The 25,156-nt window shown below is 38.2% G+C and overlaps 1 protein-coding gene across 2 annotated transcripts in view; it reads right to left on the minus strand.

The window, feature by feature from the left end:
* Window positions 1-25,156, minus strand: part of SYTL3 (synaptotagmin like 3) — a 29,486-nt gene that overhangs the window by 3,343 nt on the left and 987 nt on the right. Inside the window, exons 2-13 of one of the 2 annotated variants that reach the window (XM_030945796.1) lie at window positions 24,406-24,621; window positions 20,320-20,384; window positions 17,716-17,767; window positions 16,240-16,300; window positions 15,630-15,635; window positions 15,272-15,344; window positions 11,866-11,990; window positions 8,197-8,340; window positions 5,295-5,473; window positions 3,039-3,141; window positions 669-836; window positions 366-462 (exon numbers count right to left, since the gene is read on the minus strand). In XM_030945796.1, the coding sequence (XP_030801656.1) occupies window positions 366-462; window positions 669-836; window positions 3,039-3,141; window positions 5,295-5,473; window positions 8,197-8,340; window positions 11,866-11,990; window positions 15,272-15,344; window positions 15,630-15,635; window positions 16,240-16,300; window positions 17,716-17,767; window positions 20,320-20,384; window positions 24,406-24,621 (1,289 nt within the window). Of the gene's footprint in view, window positions 1-365; window positions 463-668; window positions 837-3,038; window positions 3,142-5,294; window positions 5,474-8,196; window positions 8,341-11,865; window positions 11,991-15,271; window positions 15,345-15,629; window positions 15,636-16,227; window positions 16,301-17,715; window positions 17,768-20,319; window positions 20,385-24,405; window positions 24,622-25,156 lie in introns of both variants that reach the window. The other variant, XM_030945795.1, reaches the window with a different exon arrangement.

Below are 25,156 nucleotides of genomic sequence, written 5' to 3' on the forward strand. Positions count from 1 at the left end.
TAGTTTGGAAAACAGCTGGCTGTATCATACTGCTGCCATTATAATGTACAACTTTTGCTGGCATTAAAAAGAACAAATATACAAAGCTTGAAAATGTTTTGATTTTAAATAATCCAAGATATAAAACACCAAAAAGCACCAATTGCTGTAGCTGTTAAAAAACCCATACAGGAATATTACATGGACACTTTGCCAGTCCTTCATTGATGTCAGTTCTTTTCTAGCCAAGGAATTCACAGAATCATTTATGTTGGAAAAGACCTCTAAGATCATTAGAGGATCTGTTAATTAGGATCTTGAGCAACTAAATCATTAGGATCACAGAGCAACTGTTAAGCAGTTGTGCATGCCAAAACATTTTATACCTTCAGACTGGAGGTTCTGATACTGGGCTGGTACCGACAGCCTTGCAGACACGAGGAGTTCAGCACTGTACTGGATAAGATCTTCAGGCTTCTCAAGCTGAAGAAAGGGACACACAGAAGTCTGCATTACTGCAATCATTCTCACAGCTTATTCTCACAGTTCATTTGTGTTTCCAACATATCTTGCTAAGGGGCCGGATTGACAGCACCTTCCCCTCAATGATCTCATAGGGGTGATCTTTCTCACAGCTTTCGCCACATCTTGCTCTTAAGGTACAATGAAGCACAAAAACTTGGAATCACCTTGGGTTTGAGTGGATACCAGTCAAACTGCATCGAGTCTTCCTCAAAATTCCATGCTGCCAGGGGAATCACCACTTCCCCCAAAAACACCCTGTATTTGAGAGCTCCTGCATGCCACACAGAGATCTGAAGCTGCCGACTTCTCAGCTGGGAGTGTTCAATCTTGTACTAGAAAGACAAACAGCATTTACAGAGCAAGGCACAGGATGAATGCAGGCCCAAGCCCATGACCAGCTCCCAGGAAGCCCAGCCACAGCATGACTGAAGGCCTCTGGATGCAGACAGAGCCATGTTGTCTCATTGTGCTTTGCAATCTGAAAAAAACCCAACTACCTATATATTATACATGCTGAATAATGCTCATTCAAATAGGAAACAGCATTCCAGGAATACCTTGACCTGCCTTGCTGAAGTTTTTGATTATAAACTCAGAGCTTTAAATAACTCTTGACCATTTTTGCTGGAGTTTTGGGGTTTGGTTGTTGTTTTTTTTTCCTTTTTGGTTGGGGGGGTCTTGGGGATTGTGGGGTTTGAGTTTGCTTGGGTTTTTGTGGTTTTTTTTTTTGTTTTTGTTTGGTTGGTTTTTGGTTTTTTTTTTGTTTGTTTGCATGTTTCATTTATATACACATATATGTTTATACATATATATATATTTCTGTTTACACTCCCAACAGAATGTGGCTGCTCTGGAAGTCAGTTCAAGAAGAAGACACCTAATGATGGTTCTTAAATTCCCATTCTGGTCAGTGGACATCTACTAATGCAGTCAGCAGGGGCAAGGAAGTAATTCAGCTGATGACTAATTAAAGCCTTGATCCACTCTCCAAACATAGTTAGAGCCCTTTGAGACATTGCTGGGTATCTAATACACCCCCTGAGACTGCCAAACCCAGCCCACAGGTGACCTGCATGGGAAGCTGGAGGCAATGGCACAGGCAAGGAAATCAGTACCCATATTTAGGCTGCTGAATCACAAGCTGGGTGTGGCTCTGTGGCTCATCACCCTGAGTCACCCGGGGCTCCAGTGACTCCCAAGAGCACTCACACAGCTCTCACACATGCAGCTACCTCCAAATGCAGGTGCCTTAACCTGCAGCTGAATCCCACCCAGCTGCATGGCAGTGTCATGATGGAGCTCACCTGCAGCAGTGCTATGCACTTTTGACCACATCTGATACTCTGGAAAAACTAATAATTAAACTATTTTTAAATATTTCCAAGTGAACATCTGTAGAGTTTATGCAGCCAGCTCAGGCATGGCTCTCACTCTGCTTAATCACTTCTGCATGACTGACACTGAAAAACTACTATAAAATTAGGACCAGTGATTTCAACTTCTGGCCATTTTTTCTGCCAATTTAAACCCTACAGACAGGCTGTATAAGAACCACATACATTACAAAAATCCTTTTATGTTATTATCAATAACATTATCAAAGTCAATTTGAACTATTGACTTTACAAACATTTTGCTTGTCTCACTCACTGTTGATTCTTGATGTTCACTCACACCAAGAGTTGGGGGTAACACTGAAACTTTTGTGTAGTTCAAGAAACAACACAAGTGTGCCTCTCCACTAACTTTGTGCCATATCTCTTCCAAGACAATATATTACTGAAGAACTCATCATCATATGTCCTACTGCAGCTTGCCAAAGCAAACACACACAAAAATGGTTTACAGCGACCTGAGTATAGGAGCTGGGAAAGCTGGGAACAACCAAACTAAGGCAGGCTCTCCTGGCTGACAGTACTCAGCTTTGTATTTAATGAAGTGTCTGGGAAGTAAGAATAATGATTCCTGTTTCCTATGCACAATTCTAACAAGGATGCAAGAAGCAATACTGAAAGTCATTAAGGAGTTGAAATCATAACTGCTCTTCTCGGCTGGGATAATTAATGTTTGAAATTAGACAGTACAAAGAAAGAGCCTGGCATCAGCTGCAGAGGGAAAAGGAAGGAGACATTGTTTTGGAGATGGTGGATTTCAGCTGGGACACAGTTAAATGTAGAGAGACACTTCCAGGGGCACTGACCAAAGGGTATCACTTGAAAGGGATATTTGTTCTCAAATACACCCAGTTTCTGAATGTACAAGAAAAAGCATCTAGAGAAGACACTTTGCTTTTGAGACATGGTAAATCACACTGGTATTCACTAAAAGTACTTTCTTGGACAAAGGCAGACTTCCCTAATGGTTTGCAATTTACTGTTGCAGCTCCAAAAGCAACTCTCTCTTATTTAGACTGAAAAACCATAATTTTTAGACTTATTATTTTCAGTAATTCCTAAACTTGTCCCATCAGTTCAGAACTTGCAAGATTGTACCATGGAAATGCACAGTTAGCAGCATGGGATTGCAAACTATACCTTCAAAGTCTCATCAAACTCTGGATCCACTGTGCTCTTTTTGACAGCTGTCTTCCTCTTACTCCAAGGAGATTTATCAGGAAGTAAATAAACCTTCACATACCTTGGAGATAAAGATACATGGAAAGTGATCAGAAGGAGCAGGGAGGACCAAATGAAAAAAACAATTAGATGAGAGGAGATTTTTCTTAATTCTAAACAACTTTATTGACTTTTTACGTTCCCAAGCAATAAAATGGCAAAACACTATTTATAGATTTTCTCAATATCGTTGTGGATATTCAGCTATCTTTGTGTACCATTCAGCTAATGTGTTTCAATTCCATTGGAGTTGGGGAGGGATTAAGATCTGAATAGGAATCCTCTTGTCATACCCTTGGTCTCTGATAAAACAGCGCCTAAAGAAGTCACCTTGTCAGTTGTAGTGACAGCTTTATGATAAAAATAAACAGCATATTATGTGCTCAAAGAAAAAAATGTAAACTCAATCAACTTTAGAATCACTGCTACTTGTACCCCAACATTCATGAAGAAAATCTCATCTTCACAACATCAGGTCAACAATTCAGAATAACTCAGAGGTCTTACAAATGCTAATTATTCTAAGACCCACTAGAACAAAAATGGGAGGTTGTCTCAAGGGCTCAAGATTGCCCTAACATTGATTCAAGAAAAACCGGCCAGAAAAAATTTCTGGAAGCTGAACTGGACCAATATCAAGCACCAATGATTCATACCCAAAGTTTCTCAAGTGTAGGTCAAGTAAACACTAATACTTAAATATTTCCCTTAATATCAGCTCAGTGGGCTGTACTTGTGTTATGGCTTCAGAACTAAAGAATTTCAGCAATAGAGAGTGCTTCTAGCTTGTCAGGGAAAGGAGCAGCTGTTTGCACAATACAAAGCATTTTTAAACTGTACTTAAACATATTTCAGATATTATGATTTAAATGAATTTTAAAAGAGCCTCTTGATTAACTTACTGGGCAAATAAAATCAGCTGTATCTCACATCATCAATGCAGAACTTACATATATTCCCTGTTTTTTCGAAATTGATTTTAAAAACCTAGTTTTTAAAATATACAGATACTAGAAGATTTAGCTTCCTATTCTATGAGCCCAGATAATTTTAATTAAAACATAGCCAGCCAGACTTCAAACCAGCAAATAAGCTAAATAATTAATCAGGTTTTAAACATCAGTTAAAAGCCTGCTTTTCAGCAAGCATGTCAAATAAGTGTGCTGTACTTTTTCATCTGGTTTGGAAATCAACAGAAGTATATAAATATATACCCACAGAGAACATAATGTTTACCACACAGCACTTCCCTCATTGCCTTTCAGGCTTCCTGCAACTGTTTGCCTGGCTTAATTACCAGGGGACTTAGAGAACCTTGACCCACTTCTGAAGTGCTCCAAACAGCCCTTCTCCAGAGGCTGCTTTTCCAGCAAGGCACTGCTCATCACCAAGCTTGTCTGTATGAATATTCTCTGCAAGATCTGCACAAAATCCACCATCCTTCTAGGTGAAGGTGACTGCAAGTCCACGATTCCAATGTGGGTCCTCAAATGCTCAAACACAGCGAGACAGCAGGGGCAAGAACAGGTAGTCAGGGACCCTACCCAGTGATTTTCTGTCAGTGGTTACTGCATGGTCAGAGAGGACTCTTTAGTGATAAACAGAGAAATCACCAAGGCTTAATTATCCAACCAAGATTTTCTATGGCATGTTTTATGCACAGAAATATCTAACTCTTCCTCTTACAATGGTGCATAATTATTAAACAGCTTTAGATTTTAAAATATACTGTAGCAGCTGAAATGTTTACTTTTATCAGAGAAGATGGAAGCACCCAAGTAGTACAGCAACCACCCAGTGACCCACAATGGGTCAGCAGATGAATGAGAAACAGGACATCTCATGTTTCAGCCACAGCTTAAGAATTAAAAACTGAATAGCTATTCCTGAGGCCCAAAGGTGTTCACCGGCAGCACACATCCCCAACTGCCTGCTCACAGGCAGGGAAGGAGAATTCCTAGCAGAATATGGTCACAATGGAATAAGAACTGGTATGAAATCTATTTGTCTTGCAGTGTGTATCTGTGCAAAGGTTTGGTGTGTATGTTGGGTGTTCTGAAGGTGCCAGTATTGCACACAATCAAATATCAGTCCATTTCACTCAGAACACGCATCAGTATTGTAAAAACCAGAATGTTTTCCCTTATGTTTCTTCTTCTCTACAGAAATACTTACGGGTTACACTTTTTCCTCTTCTCCTCTCCATAAGCCAGGTTCTTGCATGCCTTGATGCAGATTTCTAAGATGCAAGCTCTGAAGTTGTACTTTAAGGCAAACTCTATTTCTCCTGTGATGTTAGCCTTGCCAAAATTGCCAGACTCAGTGCAAGTGCTGCTAAGACTATACAAGCTCCCCTAAGAAAAGACAAATATTTGGTAAAAGCAGCTTCAGATCAAACAGGACAAAACATTTATTTCCCTCAGTAGTCAGTATTTTTACAGATATCATTGTAAAGCTACTGCAAATCATGAAATTTAGGGTAATCTGTATAAAACATTCCATTGCTTTCATAACATCCCTGAAAATCACAACTGTAATTGCAATTCTACTGCTTTGCCCTCTTCTCTTCAGTAAATTTTCTAGGCTGAGAAAATGCTTTAAGTAACTTCTGGATCTAGAAACTGTTTTCATATAAAATTGCTATGTTGCTTTGCATGAAAAAAATGGGCTAAGTATCTGAAAGAGAGTAAAAAAAGCCTCTGAAATCTAAAAACATGAAAAAAACTACATTGCACTAGACTGTTTTTAATACATAGCTCATAGTAGGGTACACTACCAAGACATTTGGTTCTACCATGTATTAGAGGAAATACCAAAGTGGCCTGTACATCCAGTACATGCTTTACAAGATGTCCCAATTCCATACAAAAATTATGTATTCTGTATTGCAGACCATTCAGGAGAGATTAAAAGATGCATACTTCCAGCTGTTGTATGTAGGTGCATAAATATGTTCCCCAGCTGAGCTCAGCCACTTCGTTCTCCCTTCATTTACTTCCACCTTTGGGTCAAGGTGGAAGTAATATGTGTGGATGGACCATATATAAAGAGCACTCGTGTCTAGCATTGACAGAAGGCAGGACACTGCAAAGCAGGAAGAGATCAATCCTTTGTGTGGCCCCACCCAGACAGGTAACTCTAGGGTGCTATTGCCTTCACTGTAACAAATTATCAACTCAGAACAGTTTGATCTCTCTTCATTTATAATGATATTCTTTAAGGTGAGCCCTAGAAACTTTTTACACAGCATTCATCACGAAGGCAGCACTGTTGTGATCAGTTTCTCAGCAACACTGCCCTAGATTGCTAAGATATCTGTGTTAGATCACTCCTCCCCCCAAAAATAAACACCAACCCACACAGGACTGGTTGGCCAAGGAGTTCTGCCTTGCACAACCCAGCAGCTACAAGTGCAAAGCAGTGTTTGCAAGATCATATCTCTCTGCTGTGGAGATGCTTTTCTTCCTTTGTACAGCATGCCAAATACTCATTTCACACCAAGGGATTTATTAGACTAAAGAGGCTATCTGCTCTCTCTTTTCAGCTCTAAGCAACACACACGTTTCAAAAGAAGGGTCAGTGCTTACTGAGGAAGTCAAAAGAAGGGTAAGGACTGTTTCAACCTGATGCTTGTCACAAATAATCTTGCTCCCTTCACAGGAAGTGTATCAGTGTAATCAGTCTAACTGCAGCTTTGTTCAGCTCTGCACTTTCATTCACTAACATATTTTTATTCACCAGACCAGAAAATGTTTTTCCACCAAAACCTATTGTGCCAATGGAATGCAAACAGTTTTGTCCTAAGCTCATATGTCCCAAAACAAAATTCTGTGAAAGTCTCTCATATGTGTTCCATAGAACACCCTATTTATTTAGGAAGGCTGGATAGGTGTTATGATTGATGATGTTTGGACTGAATATCACCACATATGTCTCCCACCTGATCAGGCATCCCATACATTTTATGTGGAAGTCACCACTTTAGATTCAGTGAGCAGAGATATAACAATGACTTAACATATTGCACTTCTGCTGGCATGGCTGGGAGCCATCTGATGTGCTGGAAGAAACATTTTTTATGGAGTGGCCTTCAATATCCAACAATTGCCCATAAAGAGAAGTTTAATGAATTTTGACCTCCACCTTTATAAGAGAGCAGAAAATATTTCAGTTTTAAGACTGAGCTTTCTGTAGCCCAGCTCAAATGGTTGTCATTGGAATCACAAATGTAACACAAAACTGTTTTCCATTTGTCAGCTTAACACCTCAGACTCCCCAGTGCAATGAACTACAAGAGAGCACCTAGGTCCCTGTGTGTGTTTCTGCTTCTCTGTCAAGTGAGCAGGTTTAATTTTGAGTCCCTAAGTCATTTGAGTTCCCTTCTTTACAAGATCAGTCAGGAATTCTTTGGATACTTCACCTTGCTTAACCTCATCACTAATAGATAGAAATTAGCTTCCACAGTTAATCACAGAGGCTTTAAAGCACTGTGCTGAGTTCATTTATAACCAGTTTCCTTCTCTCTCATTTGCAGTATTCAAAATGCCATCCAACAGAGGATGATTCAATGTCATCCCCTAAGCCTATGAACTGCTCCCCTGGCTTCCATCACTGTCAGTTTCCTCTTCATTCACTGGCATTCTGACATTTGAATTTCCACTGACATTTCCAATACCACAGTTCTTGCAGACTGACAAAACCCTTCTGGTAAATGAAGCTTGAAGAGAAAAAGTCAGATACTAGGTGAAAAAGTACCACATTCATAATCCCTAATAATCAAATGGGAAGAATGTTAGCTGCATTTGCAAAATTCAGAAGAAGTTATTCTATCAATTATTCATTATCAGTGGATGATATATCCATCAATTATCCATTATTAATTTGCCTCATGCTTCAAAAGGTTAACAGTATTACTATGAGGACTGTGCCAAAGGCATCAGTCTTTCATCAGATACAAACTCAACCGCAGTTCTTCCTTCATTTTGTAACACAATCCAAAATACACCAATATTCTGCACAAGCTTTTACATCTATTCCCTTTAAACACCTCTTCTGTTGTGTTTCACCTTTAACTTACATGTTTTTTGCCATCACAGAAAACTGTATCACTCGTGGGACTGGTTGTTATGTCTTCTTCTTCCTTGCAACTACTTTTGCTCCGAGTTTCACTGTCATTTTGGGCCCCAGTGATGAGCTGTTGCAGACTGGGGGTACTTTTCATCTGTAAGAAATTCAGAAAGTAATTTTTTTTTCAATTTAAGAAAAATGTCCTGATTCAAGAATGTTATCCAAAGAAAACTCAGTAAATATCTACAACTGACTCTGATTAAGGTCATGCTAGTGGCACACCTTCAAAGATAATGTTCATTTATCAACTTCATTTAAATGCTGATTTATAACTCTCAACCCAGTTAGTAATACACTCATTATATTAATAATTTTTTTAAAAATCAACATACCACCACCTAATCTAAGGGTCACAACCACAGCAATTACTAACAGCAGTCTACTAATAACACACCAAAAGTAGCAATATATTAATAAAAGTCCTTATTAGGCCTTAACAAAACAGTAATTTTGGAAGAAAATATAATCTTGCCTCCAGGAAATTAAAAACTGTTTTGCAATAGGCATGACACATGCCCATATTTACCTATGCAAGAATGAACATAAGTTGAAAGAGATTTGAAAATAGAAACAGACTGACAAGTTCCCTTCTCTTTGTTTATAGAAAAAGTTTAAAATTCCAAGGTGTTCTTGACTTTGCTTTGACTAAGTCCATTCACCTTTCCAACTTTCCCATGAAAACCCTGATAATTTCTGATATATATATAGATATATATATATAGATATATCAAAACTCCTTGAGATTTATCTTCAGTCACCTCTGTTACCAAGAACAACAGCTAATAGAATGAAATGCTGAAATACAAATACATAGGGCTGGAAATATGCTCAAAATATTGGTGTTTGTGGCACACCACTTCCTGGGGATAATATAATCTATGAAAAGTATGTTGACACCTCAATGGATTGGAAAAAAGCAAGGTAAGAAATTTTACATGGTTAGGATCTAAGAAAATAACTTGTTTTTAAAAGGTGTGTAGCAGATTACCTGAAAGACTAAAAAGATGAAGCTAAAAAGAATATAGTGTGACTGAATCAATAGCAAGGATTAGGACTTATTTGCACAAACAGGAAATGTGAAAGAGTCCCTCCTGCACAGCAGCAGACAGCACTAGAGAATGAGGACAAGAGGTGAGATAATACAGTGAGATTACTTCTGAAAAAAACAGGTTGTGCAAAATCTTAACCAGTCTCCTGCTATTATAACACACAGAAATTGTGATGTCTATTAAGTGCTCTGCCTTAAGAACAGATGTAAGAATTAAGTTACCTTGTGAAAGGGAAACAGACAGAAAATGCATTCAGAATACAGTCTCAAAAAAGCCCCCAAGTAAACCCAAAATAGTATTTCCTAGCAGAGAAAGTGTTTTCTGCTTTATAAAACCCGAAACACAGCCGATTTTCACTTGCTAACCAAAACAAGCTGAATACACTGAATTTTAGCTTCTACTTGGATCAGAAAGACTCTGCTATTGTGCAGTACAGAACACAAAAGGCTGACAAGGCAACACAGCTACCAGTGCTAAACTCAGCAGCAGGTCACACAAGCCCTGCCCAGCTCTCATGTCTGCTGCTGTTGCCACAGGAGAGGTAACCCACAGCTACCAATGCACCACAAACAGCTCCCAAATGTGGCACATGCCTGCTTGCTCCCCCAGTGAGGCAGGGATGGCTGCACCTCCCTTAGTGAACTTAGGCATTCTAAAGATAAGATGCCCTCAAAATCCAGATTTTACTCTGGCTGGTACTTCTTGCCTTTGGATTTGGTTTTTTCACTAATACTGAGTTTAAGTATAATCTCTTTCAAATTTAATCCAAAGGAATCAAGCTCTGCACACATCACAAATTTAGAAAACAAACTTAAGAAACAGATAATCCCTGAGGCTAAAATAGTGCCCCAGTCTTCAACATTGCACACTCAAACTTGAGGTTACAGTTACTACTTCACAGTCATTCCTTAGAGAAAAATATAGTTTCTAGGGGGAAAAGCCACTCTTCTGATTCATGCTCTGAAAACAAAAGTTCTTTCTGGGGTGGAAATCATAACAAGTAAGATTTCAACATGGTATTTTCTCATAAATATAATTAATTGTTTGGCAAGTGTAATTTAAAACATGTTCTGTCCCATAAATTAAGGCATAGTTCTAGTAAGGATGTAAACAGCTACCATTTCTAAAGGAAAACAAGCTGAAGGACATTCACCAAAAAAAATCAGCATTACTTCTTGCAAAACTAAAATTTTAGCTTAAATACAGTCCAGAGATCAAATGACTTGGAGAAATAACACTCTGGCACAGGAATATTGAAACTTTTTTTTCAAAACCTGCAATGCAAAGTGTGGACCTAACTTCTAAATTTTTAAGTGGGCACGTTTAAATGTGCTCATTTTTAAATTAAAAACCCAGACAAATAATTTGGATTCTCCTACTAATTAATTTCTTAAGTCAAAGAATCCATATCCATCTTTTAAATGTGGCAGATTGATTGTGATCAGCATGCAGTGAAGCATAGTCTGAATTCACATTACCTCCAACTGTGATGTTTTTCAATGCATTAGAGGAGCAGTGCTCTGCCTGTGGAATAAAGCCAATATCAAACTGTGGCTTGCCACAATGAAAGCAGCACTCAGGTAACCAATAATTGTTGCCAATTCTATTGATAATTTAATTGCATACACAAATACCAGAACTCATTTCACTGAGTTCTCAGATGTGGTTGGGCCAATTCAAACTGCCCAGCCCATGCAATTTGACATCCTGTCTCTTCCATTTATCAGCACCTAACACTTCTGAAGAAAACTAAAAAGTGCACAAGAGCTGTGAGCAATGCGTGCCACAAGATCTGGCCCAAAGCAAGAGCTTTTCTCAGCATCTAATCCAGGCACTTAGCAAACCACACTGACCTCACTCAGACTAACAAGGCACTCCAGTAAGTGACCACAATGTGGAAAACTGAGTATGGACAAAGTTCAGTCGCTTGAGAGCTGAAAGTGTACAAAACAAAATCTTCAGTGTAACTCTAAAACAGAAATGTGAGATCATCTTCAGCCCTGCACAATTCATAGGAAAACATTTGACTGGATTTTTCTCAAACTTCTCAAGAAAACATTGAAAGCTAGAGACTGTAACCAAAGCAAAAGGAAAAGGGAGGTTGCACAGCAACTAACAGCAATGCTTTCTCCCTGACAAGTTAAAAAATGCTCAGAAAACATCGGGATGGGTCTGTGATGGTCATAGCTTGTCCTGTTCAGCAGCAAAAGGGGCAGGAAGAAGACAAGACAGAGCATCTCCCTTCAGTCTAACAGTCACAGAGCAGGTATCAATTCAACCTCAAGAGAACCTGTGAGCACCTGAGAGAAAAATGTCCCATCTTCGCCATCCTTCCCTCCCTTGTCAAAAATCCCAGTCTAACATTTCAACTCTGGGCTGACATCAGTTGTACAGAATCTGTGAAAAACCTTGTGAAGAATCAGAGTTCTGACCACAGCCAGTGAACATCAGCTATGTCCTCTTCATAAAAATAAAAGAAAAATTGCACCGTGCACATGATTGCTCTCACAAATGTATTTCACTCTGAAACAGCTCTTACAGCTAGAGACTGTGTATAATAATATGGATACCCTGCTTGTAACATTGATTGCAGTGTCAGACTGGCTCCTTCTTTGCTTTCTTCTTTCCACATTCTTCCCATAATCTGTGGTTAGGACACATCTGTCAGCCATATCATTCTGGGACTTTGATATTTCTGAAGATAGAATAAAGAGAAAAGTCACTATAACAAACTTTGCAAGCAATCCTATAGATTTATAGGCTAATTCTGTAGCTTTCAAACTGTCATCGTGTACCTTTAGCATTGATCTCCTAAGAGTAAGAAACAGCTGGGAAGACAAGTGGTTGTCATATTGTATATAATTATATTTGCCTGCCTAAATCTTTCATGCTGTTTCAACTGGAAATTATACTCCCTGCTGCCTATCATTATACCTGCTGCAAGGAATGGTAAGCCATCAAATACAGTTTCCTCTCAGAAGCAGCTACTACAGCTCCTATGTATAGTTTGATTTCTAAAGCAGTTTGGTTTGGTTCAGGATAAAAGCAAAATCATTACAACAACATAAAGCAACATGACAGTGAGAAGTAGAAAGAAGATAAAATTGGAAAATATTTAGAAATGTATCCCAAAATATGGACGAAAGAAAGGATGTTACATACACTGGTCCCAAACCACATATTATTTTAAGAACCTGAATAGCCTGCATTGATTTCAATAACATTATTCACATGGATAAGCTTATGTCCATACTTAAGCATCTCGTTGAATTAGCACTTCAGTAACATTTAGTTTATTGGCAAATAAATCTACAGGATGATTGAACATCTGATGCCCCACTTTTCACTTCTTATTCCTCAGTGTACACTCAGAATTTTGCTTAAAGGGAAGGGCAGCACTCATCCATGACTTCTGAAGTTGAATATGAGCAGGCTTAACTGCAGATACTTTGTTGTCAGTCCCAGATAGACTCTCATGAAGAATTAAAAATTTATAAGTAGCACATGAAATAGCTATCATATGTTTAATTCATACAGAAGAAATAAACACTTTTCTCACAACATGAACTTCTGTAGAGGAACCTCAGACAGCAGACAATACAACATTATGGTATTCAAAAACAATGGCACTCAAGTGTGATTTTTAAAGACACTCTGGGTTAGTTTTGTTCTTAGCAGCAATCAGCCCTCAGATGTTTACTGTACTCTGTGTACACCATTAAGGCACCATGTGACCCATTCAAAGGCAGCTCAATTAAGCCATCTCTGTAAACGAAACCAGGTTTTTAACATACACAATGAAATCAGAGATCATAAAAGAGACTGGAATTGAGAGTTCTAATGGAATAGATATAATCTGAGTAGCTTGACCAGCAGTAGAGGCAGAAACAGCAGCCTTGCCTCACACTCTCTTACAAGGAACAGTTTATAGAACAGGTTATCATGTGAGGAAACACAAATGTTCAGTTCTCATATCTATTCTTCTTTTGGTTTCTCTACCCAAATATCATTAAGACTGACACTCTCTCTAGGGCCAAGGGCAATTTTTCACTGCAAATAAAACTACAACCAGTAATTCATTTTCCATTCACCAAAAGGCCACCATTGGATTACAATCTCCTCTTGCTGCCAAGCCCCAGTGGAACAGGAGGCAGCAGCACAAAGGAGCAGATGTACAATGGCAGCTTTGTGCTGCACGCACCCATCCCTCGTTCCCGCTGCGCTCAGACACGCACACACGCTGCCTCCAGTGAGAGAGTCAGAGACACAACAAGCTTCTCCAGGTTTTATTTACTGCAGCACACAAGAGCTGGGTGTATTAAATACCTCTGCAAACCAGGACACTTTTATCTAGATAAGATACAGAGTACTAACTTTAGACAGTCGTGATCAAAAACATTTATCAGCACAGTACCAGGTTTCATTGAGAAGCAATACTGTCTGAAAAAGCTGCTTTCTTAAGTCAAGAAACCCAAGTCTTTCTCTCTGTAACACTTCTTTTAATTACTGACTTCAATGATTGCAACAGCCTGTTATTTTCTCCCAAATTAAACTGCTCCACATTAGCTGAAGATGAGAGCACCTGAGTGGGGTTTCACCTGTAGCTGAGCTGAACTAATAACTTTCTTCCATCTCCCTCTGGAATGCCTGCTGTGCTCTTCTCCATCCCTGATATGGCTGCTGATCACATGGACCAGCATTCTCTGTTGTACATGTTCCAACATATATTTTACCTTGATCCCACTTAACTCACTAAAACAGCAGAAAAGTACCTATGTGCTTTGTCTAGGTTAATGTTCTGCTCTTTAAAAGAGCTAAACCAGTTTCCACAGGGTTCCAGATGCCAATTATAGCAGCATAACACTCAAAACAGAGAGAAAAGAAAGATGTTTGAGTGGAGTAGGACCTTCCTTTTGGTACAGGGAATTAATAAATTAGTTTGCTGCAGTCCTGACAGTTTTTACCAGTAAGTCTGGGATATGGCCAGGCTTCAAACTAACAGAAAGCTGAATAAATTATTTTGCATCCAGTTCTGTGCTGCCACTATTACTGTTTCCAGGATCTTACACCACTGTATGCTTCTCTTTAGGAGCAAATCACCACATCTCTGCATAGCTTTAATGCGTTCTCACAGACACAACATTAAATTTGCACAGTTCAAGGAGAATAGGTCTTTAAGATGAGTGGAAGAAGCTATAGGAAAGACCAAACAAGAAAAAAAACAAGACTTAAGGGGAAAGGCAGCAAGGCACTGAAGCCAGATTTACTCAGGTCTAATCTCACATGTGCAGTTGTGTAAGTTGAAGCTAGTAAGAAAATACTACGGTTTGCTCAAACCCATGCAAATTTGCAAGCCCCTGTAATCTTCTTAAGGCTCAGAAGTTATTTTCCTCTGGTCACTGATGCCTTTAATTTGTTTTTCACAAAGGCTGACTGTCCTCAGTGTAGTTAGCCTTAGAGGTGCACACAGACTGGAAAGCTTAGAAATTCACTCAGAAATGTGCACTGAAAAATTCCACACAACTAGACTGAGAAAGAGGAAGGAAGTCCTCATGAATACTGCCAGTGAATGAAAATATTAAACTCCTGTTAAATGACAGACTCTTTAACCAGGTCAGCTGGGGTTCAGCCAGATAACACGAAGATCAGAAATTGGTTATTACTCTAACGTGAATTAAATATACTACATCTGAACACCTGGTAAATGAAAAGAAAAATTATACAGTCTTTTCACATCTTTACAAGAAAGATGTTCTGGTTTGATATTATCAGTTTATTTAACAACTGGCAGAATATTTAAGGAGAATTAGATTTTCTGTATTATTTTTCAGGCTGGCACAACCTTGGCATTAATAGTTTCAGCCATTACTTGATAGCCTTTTTTTTATAACAGCTTCTTGGCCAACACTGTGGCCAAAAAAATCAAAACATTTGACTACATTATCCTGGAATGACAAGACAGTGAAAGCTACTTACTTTTTATGTGCGTTGTGAGAGACAAAAACAAGTTTTCCACAGATTTATTAAACCTTTTAGACTCTCCAAGTTCCTGCAAATGGGAGATGCAAAGAGTAAGAAAACACAAAATATTTGTAATTTTAAAGTTTCAATGATTACATATCTACAGACCACATAACAATCAGATGGTAAAGCTTCAGCCCTTTGCTCACTTCTGTAGACAAATACATCTGAGGACATACATTGATGTATGGAAAGTAATCTTTTCAGTTCCATGGTCTTTCACATATAACTGGAACTCCTCACAGAAAGATCACATTGTAAGTTCAAAAATACAGCTAATTACATCACTAATTTGTGGTAAGGTATTTAATACTTTTATCTATTACAGAACAGAGTTTTCATCAAACTCTAGATACATACTTAAGAATGTTTACAGAACTGCAATGGGCTTCAAAACCAGGGCCTGAGGATCCAGTCCAAAATTAAATGAAACAGTAATTCAGTGCAATTTCTGTGAGTTTCAAGCCATGTGCTACTATTCTGCCCATTAGAAACTGGAACGCAAAGGCAGCCATCAAATTCACTGCTTCTCACTCAGTAACGAAAGTGACATGTGAATACTGAATGTCACAGGAACATGGGATCCTTCAGGTTGGAGTGGAAATCAGATCTCAGTCCAGTCTTCCTGTGATGAGGCACCAAAACCAGATGCAACATTCTAATCTCAAGTAAATTGGTTAACTACTTCCCTCAAAAACTGAACACTAACTGAAAACAGCCCTCATAGTCTCTAAACTTTCTCTCCCAGTACCCATGCAGCATAAAAATAATGACAAAGTAGCAAAAGGCTGCATTTATATTGCAGAGGGATGTCGCAGCAGTTAACAATTTACCACATTTCTGTGGCTGACCTTTCCATAGGAATGACACCCTAAGGGGTGCACTTATATGTGTATTTTGCAGATACATACATTACCCATCACATTGGTTCCTGCTGGTGATTCTGTGAAAGGAGGTGGAGTTGGAGGTACAACAGAAATTTTACTGGAAATTTAAGAGATAAACAGTGTAACAATTAATGTATTATGCCAACAGATGAATAAATAAACTATGTCCATGCACAATACCTTTATTACCCATGTTTCCTGCACTCTGTAAAGGTCTGGGTCAACATCCTGTGTCTGTCAGAGTTGCAGCACAGGTTTATTGCCTGTTCTTAGGAATTAGGAATACCTTTCTACCTTCTCAATCTTGGGGTGCTCCAGGTAAAATTATTAAATTAGAACCATCAGGAAGACCAAATTTAGGATAAAATCCCTAGACTTCTATATGGCTGGGAGTATCACAGACTGTGTCCTGAATTCTAAAACACAATTGCTGTAAAATGCACCCCACATCTTGTTCAGAGATGTTTTCAAAAGGCAGTCGTCTTTATGTACAATACTAAAAGGATCCTTCCCTGCCTGGGTTCAGAGCTGTTAAAGACCCTTTAAACATTGCTGCCATTCCATCTGCGGTAAATAGTCCTGGTCTGTTAAAAAAAAACAAAAAACAAAAAACTGCCTGATTCTGTTATCACAGCACAATCACAGATCCTAAGGTAGCTGGTGAACTTACTTCTTCATTCTTTTTTAATTTTTACCACATCCAGGTAAGAGCAAGTCTTGGTTAGGATCTTATCCAACTGAATATAAGTTCTTTCTTATGCAGCTGTGCCTTGCCAGACAATTAAAATAAATTGAGGCCATCTCTTCATATCTTATTTTACACAGGGCTTTTGGTTTTTTTTGATTGGTTTGGATTTTGGTAGTAGTTGTTCCTTTGCTGTTTGGTGTTGTAGTTCATGGCTTGGTTTATTTTAAGGCAGAGGCCTCCTTTTATAACATAATAAGCAGACTTACTTAATAATATATCACCAGCAATAAGTTAAGCATGGTCATGTATTGGCCTCTAATCAAAGTATTTATTCACTGTAAACTAGATTTAAAATTTTTTAAGTTTGGTAAGTGAAAGTGTCTAACTTCTTGTCTACTATTTATTGTAAAACTATCATATCAGCAATATCTCCCACTAAACAAATAATGATACTGTTATAATACGCAGTAAGTAACTTTAATTTACAATCATTTAAATGTATTTTTCAAATTTAACAGATAATTGTATAAATAGTTATGTAAAAAATATAAGCAGATAAAAACAAAGATAATGCACATCCCTTCATTTCAAGGAAGATACTATTACTCCAAACATAGTACTTACTCTGTTGTATGTGAGACCTACTCTGTGGATTGCTGACAGCTAAAAGTGAAAATTTTTCTATGCTTTTATCGTTTGAACTCCAAAAGTATTGATTCTTTTTCATAATAAAGGAATACAAACTACAGTTGGTTTATAACAAAATATATCACCCATACAAATTTGCAGTGTGCCAGGACTGTTTGTCCTTTTACAAGTCTTACCTCAGATTCTGGTAAGATTCCAAGAGCTTTGCACCAACTGTTTCATGTCTGCCTACGAAGGAGGGAAAGAAGAATCCAGAGATCATTTAGTAGCAACATCAGTTACTTATGCCTGTATAACACTTTCTAAAACCAGGGCCTTTCAGGAACTGGCCTGTGCTTACAGAAGCTCATACACATGCAAGCTAGGAATGAAGTCAATTCCCAACTAATGTATCAGCACACGTGCCAAGCAACACCCAAGTCTCTCCTGCATCTCACACCGTACCATGATTTCACCCTCCCCTGGTGCAGGTGACACATTCAGATGAACTCCTCACAAATGCTAAGGACAATCACACAGAGATGCCAACATGACCATTCCTAGGTTGCTAAGGGCTGTCAGCCTCCCAGGGTCCAGGAGGCAGGCAGTGCATGGGCCCACTGTGCTAAAGCATGCTTCAGCCACAAAACTCAAACGTTAAGGGAAGCTTGAAAACCTCTACAAGAGCAGGCACATGGTCAACTCTTGCACCTCATGAAAATTTTTTTCACTCTTCCTACCAGAGACCTGAGCAATGACGAAAATGCTTGACTAGCTCACAAACATAAGTGAGAGCCTTTGCTAAGAGCATCCTTGCAGGCAAACAGCAACCATGGCACATCCCTGAGCTGAGCAGCCACAGGACGTGAAGACACCAAGGAGCAAAAGCTCCATCAGGCATCAACAATGAAGACTCATAAAACTGTCATTTTTTTCTGGGGGAATCACAAATATAACAAATGGTGAACTGAAACTATCTGGAGTGACTTTCATCACTAGTAATTCCTGATACAGCAAGCAGCATGCGATCCATGTTTTGCTGAAGATGTCATTAATTATAACATTACTTACATGAAAGTAATAGACCTTAGCTATGGTAGAAACAATAATCAGCTCATGGATGTTAGAATTTTCAATCAGAACTCCAGAATTCTCTTATTGATAAAGAACATTTGCTACCTTAGATTTTAAATTGATTGTTCATGAAAAGTAATCTACCACTTTAATGAAAATATTAATCTCATTCTTTAGGTAGAAGATACAAAAAATCATTGAAAAGCATAACAATGTATTGATATTTTTTTTACTACACAACATGAGAAAACTTCACTGTAAAATGTTTTTTTTTAGTTCAACTTACTTTCTAATGATTACTTCAGTTATATTCTCAAACCAAAAGAGGGCACTGTCCCTCCAGGATTGAAGATTGCATAAAGGCTGCTGTGTTTCAAAATTTGTCACTTTTTAAACTCCTTTAAATATATCAGTTGGTCTAATCAAAGGAACTAAACAAAACATATTTCTCCCTGCAGGTTTATCTTCTGTATATCTTTAGATCTTTGTGATGTCAACAGCATTGCCATTAGACTAACTAAGCAAAATGCTTGAAGAACCCACAAAGCCTTCATAATTCAAAGTGGGAACCGATTTATTTTGCTGGAAAAAGAGACAGTAACTTGTATTATGAGATTTGATATCCAAGAGCAACATTTTCAAATAAGAATATATTATTAATAGATTGATAATACTACCAGCTTCATACTCGTTGAAAAGAATGAGGAGAAATTATTACCAATGGTTGTTGGATGAAATTGTCCTTTAAAAAGATCAGTCAACTAACACTTTAAAATCAGAAACTGTGTTAGCTAGAATGGACTTTAGTGAAGTCTTTCAAATTTTAAATTATTTTAACAGGAAACCAAACTTCAGTTTAGTTTCTTAATATGCTGCTGCCTTTCACAAACACCTACCACCCAAAATTTGCCTGATTATGCTCTTCCTTTTATAAAATTCTTCCTATTCAAGCTTCCCAATAGAGATTTAAGGCCTAGCACTTTCCTTTTTACCAACTACTCTCAAACATAGACGCAGATACTGGAAGTGAAACAGTATCATTTAAATACAGTCAGGCACAAAATTAAGTAGATGCCTACCTGAAGTGGCACTTCAAGGGAAAGAGAAAACAAATCTTCTCCACCTTGCTAGTTATTGTCGGTGAAAACAAACACTAACAGCTCCTTTGCTAGCAAAACACATTCTCCATCGAGCATTCCATCGACATCCTCTATAATTTCTTCTAGAACTTTGTATTTTTAATGGCACTGAAAAGACCCAGCACAAGGCAATGGCACAGCCAGCTGGCTGAAGGTAATGAAACAGTGTTTAGCTCTCTGCTGATTTGTAGCTATACATGGAGGTTTTTATTCTATTCTATCATTTCTTTGAGCTTTAGAACTTCCTCAGTGAAAGCTACTGAATTTTAGACTTTGACAAATGATGAATGCAAGATCATTTTCTTCCTGTACATGTAACATTTTTATATTAATTTCACATCATTGTATTTCTTAGAAGTCTTACATGCTCATAAATTTAAATTTACTTGGCCAGAATATTCTTATTTTTATTACTCCAACAAAATAAGTTACACTTTTAAATACATTCTGCTAATTTGTGTTCATGTTTTATTTACTGCACAGACAGATGGACTGCATGGAAGAAACATTGGACACAGTGTCAGACTACATTCTGTGTTTCAATGATCCAATATTACATAGAAGTTTATGATCTGTTCCAGTGATTACCTTCACCTGGATATTTCTTTGCTCGTTCCTCAAAGAACCATTCACCAGCCTTCACTTTCACATCTCTGGAAAACAATCAAAAGAGATTCAAATCAAAATGTTTGCAAATGCATTTCTTCAAATGTTCAGTTACCACGTAACAATCCAGCATCCTTTATTAATCTTACTGTAAAACCAAGATTTCATGACTACTCAATCTATTGACTGGTTTTGCTGTGGGTCTGAAAACAACATGGAGGGGAGGAATCCTTTGGGGACATTTGTTTTGGTTGGGGGCAGGGGGAGGTTTGTTTGATGGCTTGTTTTCCTTTTTGCAGTGTAGGACTGGCCATGGAAATGATACACCCTGCTGTGGTCATTGCTCTGAAGGCAGGAGAGCCCTGGGTGCACTCCAGTCTGCACAACCAACTTACAAAGCAGCCCAGGCACTTGTGCTGAATGGGGAGCTGGCTGCTTACAGCTGCACCCTTGTCTGAGAAGTCAGGAATGTCCATGGTAGAGGACATGGTCCCAAGCAGAACTTGGGATGGCTACCAGGGAGCACTGAGCTCCACAGCCCTGGCAGCACAGGGGCGTCATGGCCCATCTCTCAATTTTCTGGAGACTCATCAGTTATATCAATGTCTTACAAAGGCACCAAGATCACAGGAACAGAAAAGTAATGATTAGCAAGTACAAGATTATATCAGATTAAACAGCTCTGTCACAACCAGATTTTCAACAAATCTTACTCTTCCTGAAGCCTGCAACTTAAACTCACCCATTATTAAAGAGACAAAAAACATTGAACTGACAATAGGATTCTCTGGATCCTTTAGGTTCCAAATTCTCATCTAAATGTCTTACTAATTGTAAAGGCATATATAATATCTCCCTTCCTTGCCAATTTTGTGATGCTTAGTGTAAGATGGAGTCTCACTGCAAAGATTTCCTCAGTGCAGGCACTGCTAAACTTTTTGCCTACCCAGTTGTTGATTTTCCTTCTATAAAATTAATCTCTTTATTACCATTGCCTCTGCCAAAATTGCTTGACACTGGCAACAGCATACAAACTTTAAATTCATGTAGGGCTTACCTTCTTAAGAAAGCAAAACCTCTAAATACAACAGCTCAAGTGATATCCACAAATGGGCAAGGCAACAAAACCTCTGGGTCTGCCCTTTCACACCTCACCTTATTCTGCATCAAAACAAACTATAGGTAGGATGCTTTTGGTTCTGTCACTTGATTTTAAAGCCTTTTAGGCATTTTAATGAGATCTTCATAAGTAGCAATGTAGACAATTTAAAAAAAAAAAATCAGCGCCCATGTAGACTGTACAATTTATTTTCATACCTAACCGTAGACCTTTGCGCATAACTGAACACAGATGAGTCTGAAAATTAGGTTTAAATAACTGAGACACAACACTTACTAATTTTCGATGAAGATCTATTAATTAATAAATGTCTGAAATCCCTATCTTCAAGGGCTTTGCATTGGTAGTGCCTTGACTTCCATTCAACCCCAGGTCCCCCTTTATATTATTCCCACCACTCCCTGGTTATCTTCCAGAGTTTAATCTCCACATCTGCACAGGTCCACGTGATAATTGAATCTACTCACAGAAGTTCCAGACATGCCTTCCTTGGAGGTGTTCAAAGCCAGGCTGGATGGAGCTCTGGTCTTAGTGAAAAGTGTCCCTGGCCCTTGGCAGGATGGGTGGAACCCAGAAGACCTTTAAGGTTCTTTCCAACCCAAACCATTACATGATTATTGGACCACACACAGAATGAAAATAGATCTGAAAATACCTTTTTTTTTTTTTTAATAAAGAGTGTATTGAGTTAAGATATGACCAAAAGTATGAAAACAAAGCTAATAAAGATTCTTTGTCAGGTAAAATAGACCAAACTCCTCCAAAACAAACATCTTTCTAGACTCCTAGAAAATAGGATTCCTTTAAAAAAAACCAACATGCTACACTGACTCCATCCATATAAAAGATGCCTCTTCCAGCTGAAAGATACAAACTTCTTCAGTTCACGAGGTTTTCAAAATTTCTTATTTTGTAAGAAATACAAAATTTGCCTATCCCTACATGCTCTTGCACTGAGGTGTTTAAGCACATTCCTTGCAAACATGACCCCAGTGTCTAGGGAAGAACCTCCATAGTGCTGCTGCTGCTGTTTGATTCAGGAAAAAATTATTCTAGTGATAAGCAAGACCCAAAATTACAGTTACGTGGGACTTGGAAATTAGCTCTTACCATTTTTAGCCATCCTATTTTCCCCTCACCAGGATAAACAAAAGGGGCTGAGTACCATTTACCACATTGCTGCACTCTCTACCCTTCCTGAGATTTGCAGCTTTGATGTAAAGCTCACTGAAGGCAATGGAAGAAGTCTGACTGAATTTAATTGATTTTACATCATGACTAAAGACTAAATGTACTCTCTCTTCATATAAAGAGAAATTCAATGACAGCTGGCATATCCATCTGTATTAGCAAGATTTTTAAAAAAAAGGTAATTCCCTGAAAAGTAAAAAGATCTTTAATTAATCTAGACAACATCTTCTTAGTTTTACCATTAAATATCTGGACAAGCTAATTAAATAATTAAGCGTGCGCAGCACTACACAAAGCAGCTTAACAACCAAGGACTGTCTATAAGGGATTTCCACAGTGGCCACCAAATAACTGGAAACTAATTTAAAACAAGAGGAAGTGGGGAGGGTTATCTAGACAAGGATATGGAAAGTTAACTTTTGAATTTTCAGTTTAGTGCATATAGCTTGAAACACAGCAAAACACACAAATAAAAATGTAGTAACTATTTTGTATCAAGTATAAACATAGCTGAACTACCTATTTTGCATATTAGTTGCTAAATAAACTGAAGATTCAGAGACTATCTTGCTTGCGATAGTTTACAACTTTTTTCCAAACTATAAAAAATTACTTCAAACTACTACAAATTTGTTTGACTTGAGACCAATACTTTGCCTTGTATTTCCCTCTATTTTAATCTCATTTTGGCACCTGCAGAGGGAGTGGAGGGGTGGATTCATCTTGTGTTGGCATAAAGTAAATTTTCATCCAAATCCTCACCCTTTCTACAGGGATATTTATCACCCTGTAGAGCTTTTGAACAATTTCACAAACTATCATTCTTCACCTATGTATTATTTTTCATCAAATGGGAAAATATCCCTAAACCATTTTGCTTAGAAGGATTGCAATTAATAGAATAGACTAGGCAGGAATATTTTGATATTAAAAAATGTACCAATACAGTAAAAAAAAGATTGTTTCCTGAATCCTGAAATACAAAAATGTGATGTAGTAAAAGAAAAAAAAAATCAACTAATTCAAAGTAAAAAAATTTGTATTTCTGACCATACTTGAATAAATCCTAGCAATGTTATTATTTGGTTTTGCCCTTTAAAATTTGATAAATAATTTGAAGTCATGCTTTATAAATCAGATTTCTTGCTCCAGAGGTAAGAGGCAGAAAATAATGATGAGGATATTGTCTAGAAATTTGCTATACTACATCAAAGCACAGCACCTTCAGCAGGTTGTGAGGATGCGCTGGTTCAATACTGAGTTGGTTAGGTATGAAAATAAATTGTACAGTCTACACGGGTGCTTTTTTTTTTTTAATTGTCTGCATTGCTACTTATGAAGATCTCATTAAAATGCCTAAAAGGCTTTAAAATCAAATGACAGGACCAAAAGCATCCTACCTATAATTTGTTTTGATGCAGAATAAGGTGAGGTGTGAAAGGGCAGACCCAGAGGTTTTGTTGCTTTGCCCATTTGTGGATATCTCTTTAGCTGTTGTATTTAGAGATTTTGCTTTCTTTACAAGGAGTTCTCTCAGTGGCTCAGATTGATGACTGTTTCTATGCTTTGCTATTATCACCTTTGTCACACTCACAGTACCTCTGGCCTACCCTGAGTCGCCATTTTGCTAAACACAGGAAGGGAAATATCAGTTTTGTGAAGAACAACACAAAATTTCCATCCATTTCATCACTACCAGGACCTCAGCCAACATTTTCACTACACCAGTGGCTTTCCAGCAAGGCAGAATTCCTTACCCATGAGCATAGCAAATGGTGCATTTCCAAAGGCAGGGGTTCAGGCAGACGCGGCACTCCGAGCACACGCGGTGGCTGCAGCCATTGCACACAGCGCCTCTGTTCACCAGCAGCCCCAGAGACTTCTGGCAGCGAGCACAAGACCTCTCCTGGTACTCATGCCTTGCATTTTTTGCCCCCTTCCACCGAAGTTGCTGCAGCTGCTGTTTCATTTTCCTAATTCCACAGGTAAAAAGGAAAACAAAAAGAAAAAAATTACAGAGGACAAAATCCTCATGTAAAGTTAGTAATACCCTGGTTGTGCAATACCATTTCTAGTGGGAGATATGCCATCCAGTGTGACCTCTGTTGAGCACTGTTTGAAAAGGTACACACATAGCATTTCTGCAGTGTGACCAGAACTGTGCATAGTAACAGAAAAACAGTTTAGCATAAATAGGGTATTGTTCATTTCGGGCCTACTTTCCACACCGAAATCATTGTAAGCAATTGATTATGCATTCACCTATAAAAACTGAGACTAGACGGTGCTTCCGTCCATTTAATTTTTTAAAATTGCATTTATCCAAGAATTAAATACTCTGAGGGGGAAAAAAATCATTACAAATGCATCATCTGAAAGCTAAAAAAACCAAACCAAAACAGCACACAGCCCAAAATATTAAAACCTCTCCTTGTCACTAACTTTGCTTCCATCGCAGGCACCAATAATCAAGTTCTATGTTTTTAATTGATAGTAACATCATCAGCA

This window comes from Camarhynchus parvulus, chromosome 3, assembly GCF_901933205.1.
Source record: "Camarhynchus parvulus chromosome 3, STF_HiC, whole genome shotgun sequence".
In the NCBI taxonomy this organism is placed as follows: Eukaryota; Metazoa; Chordata; class Aves; order Passeriformes; family Thraupidae; genus Camarhynchus; species Camarhynchus parvulus.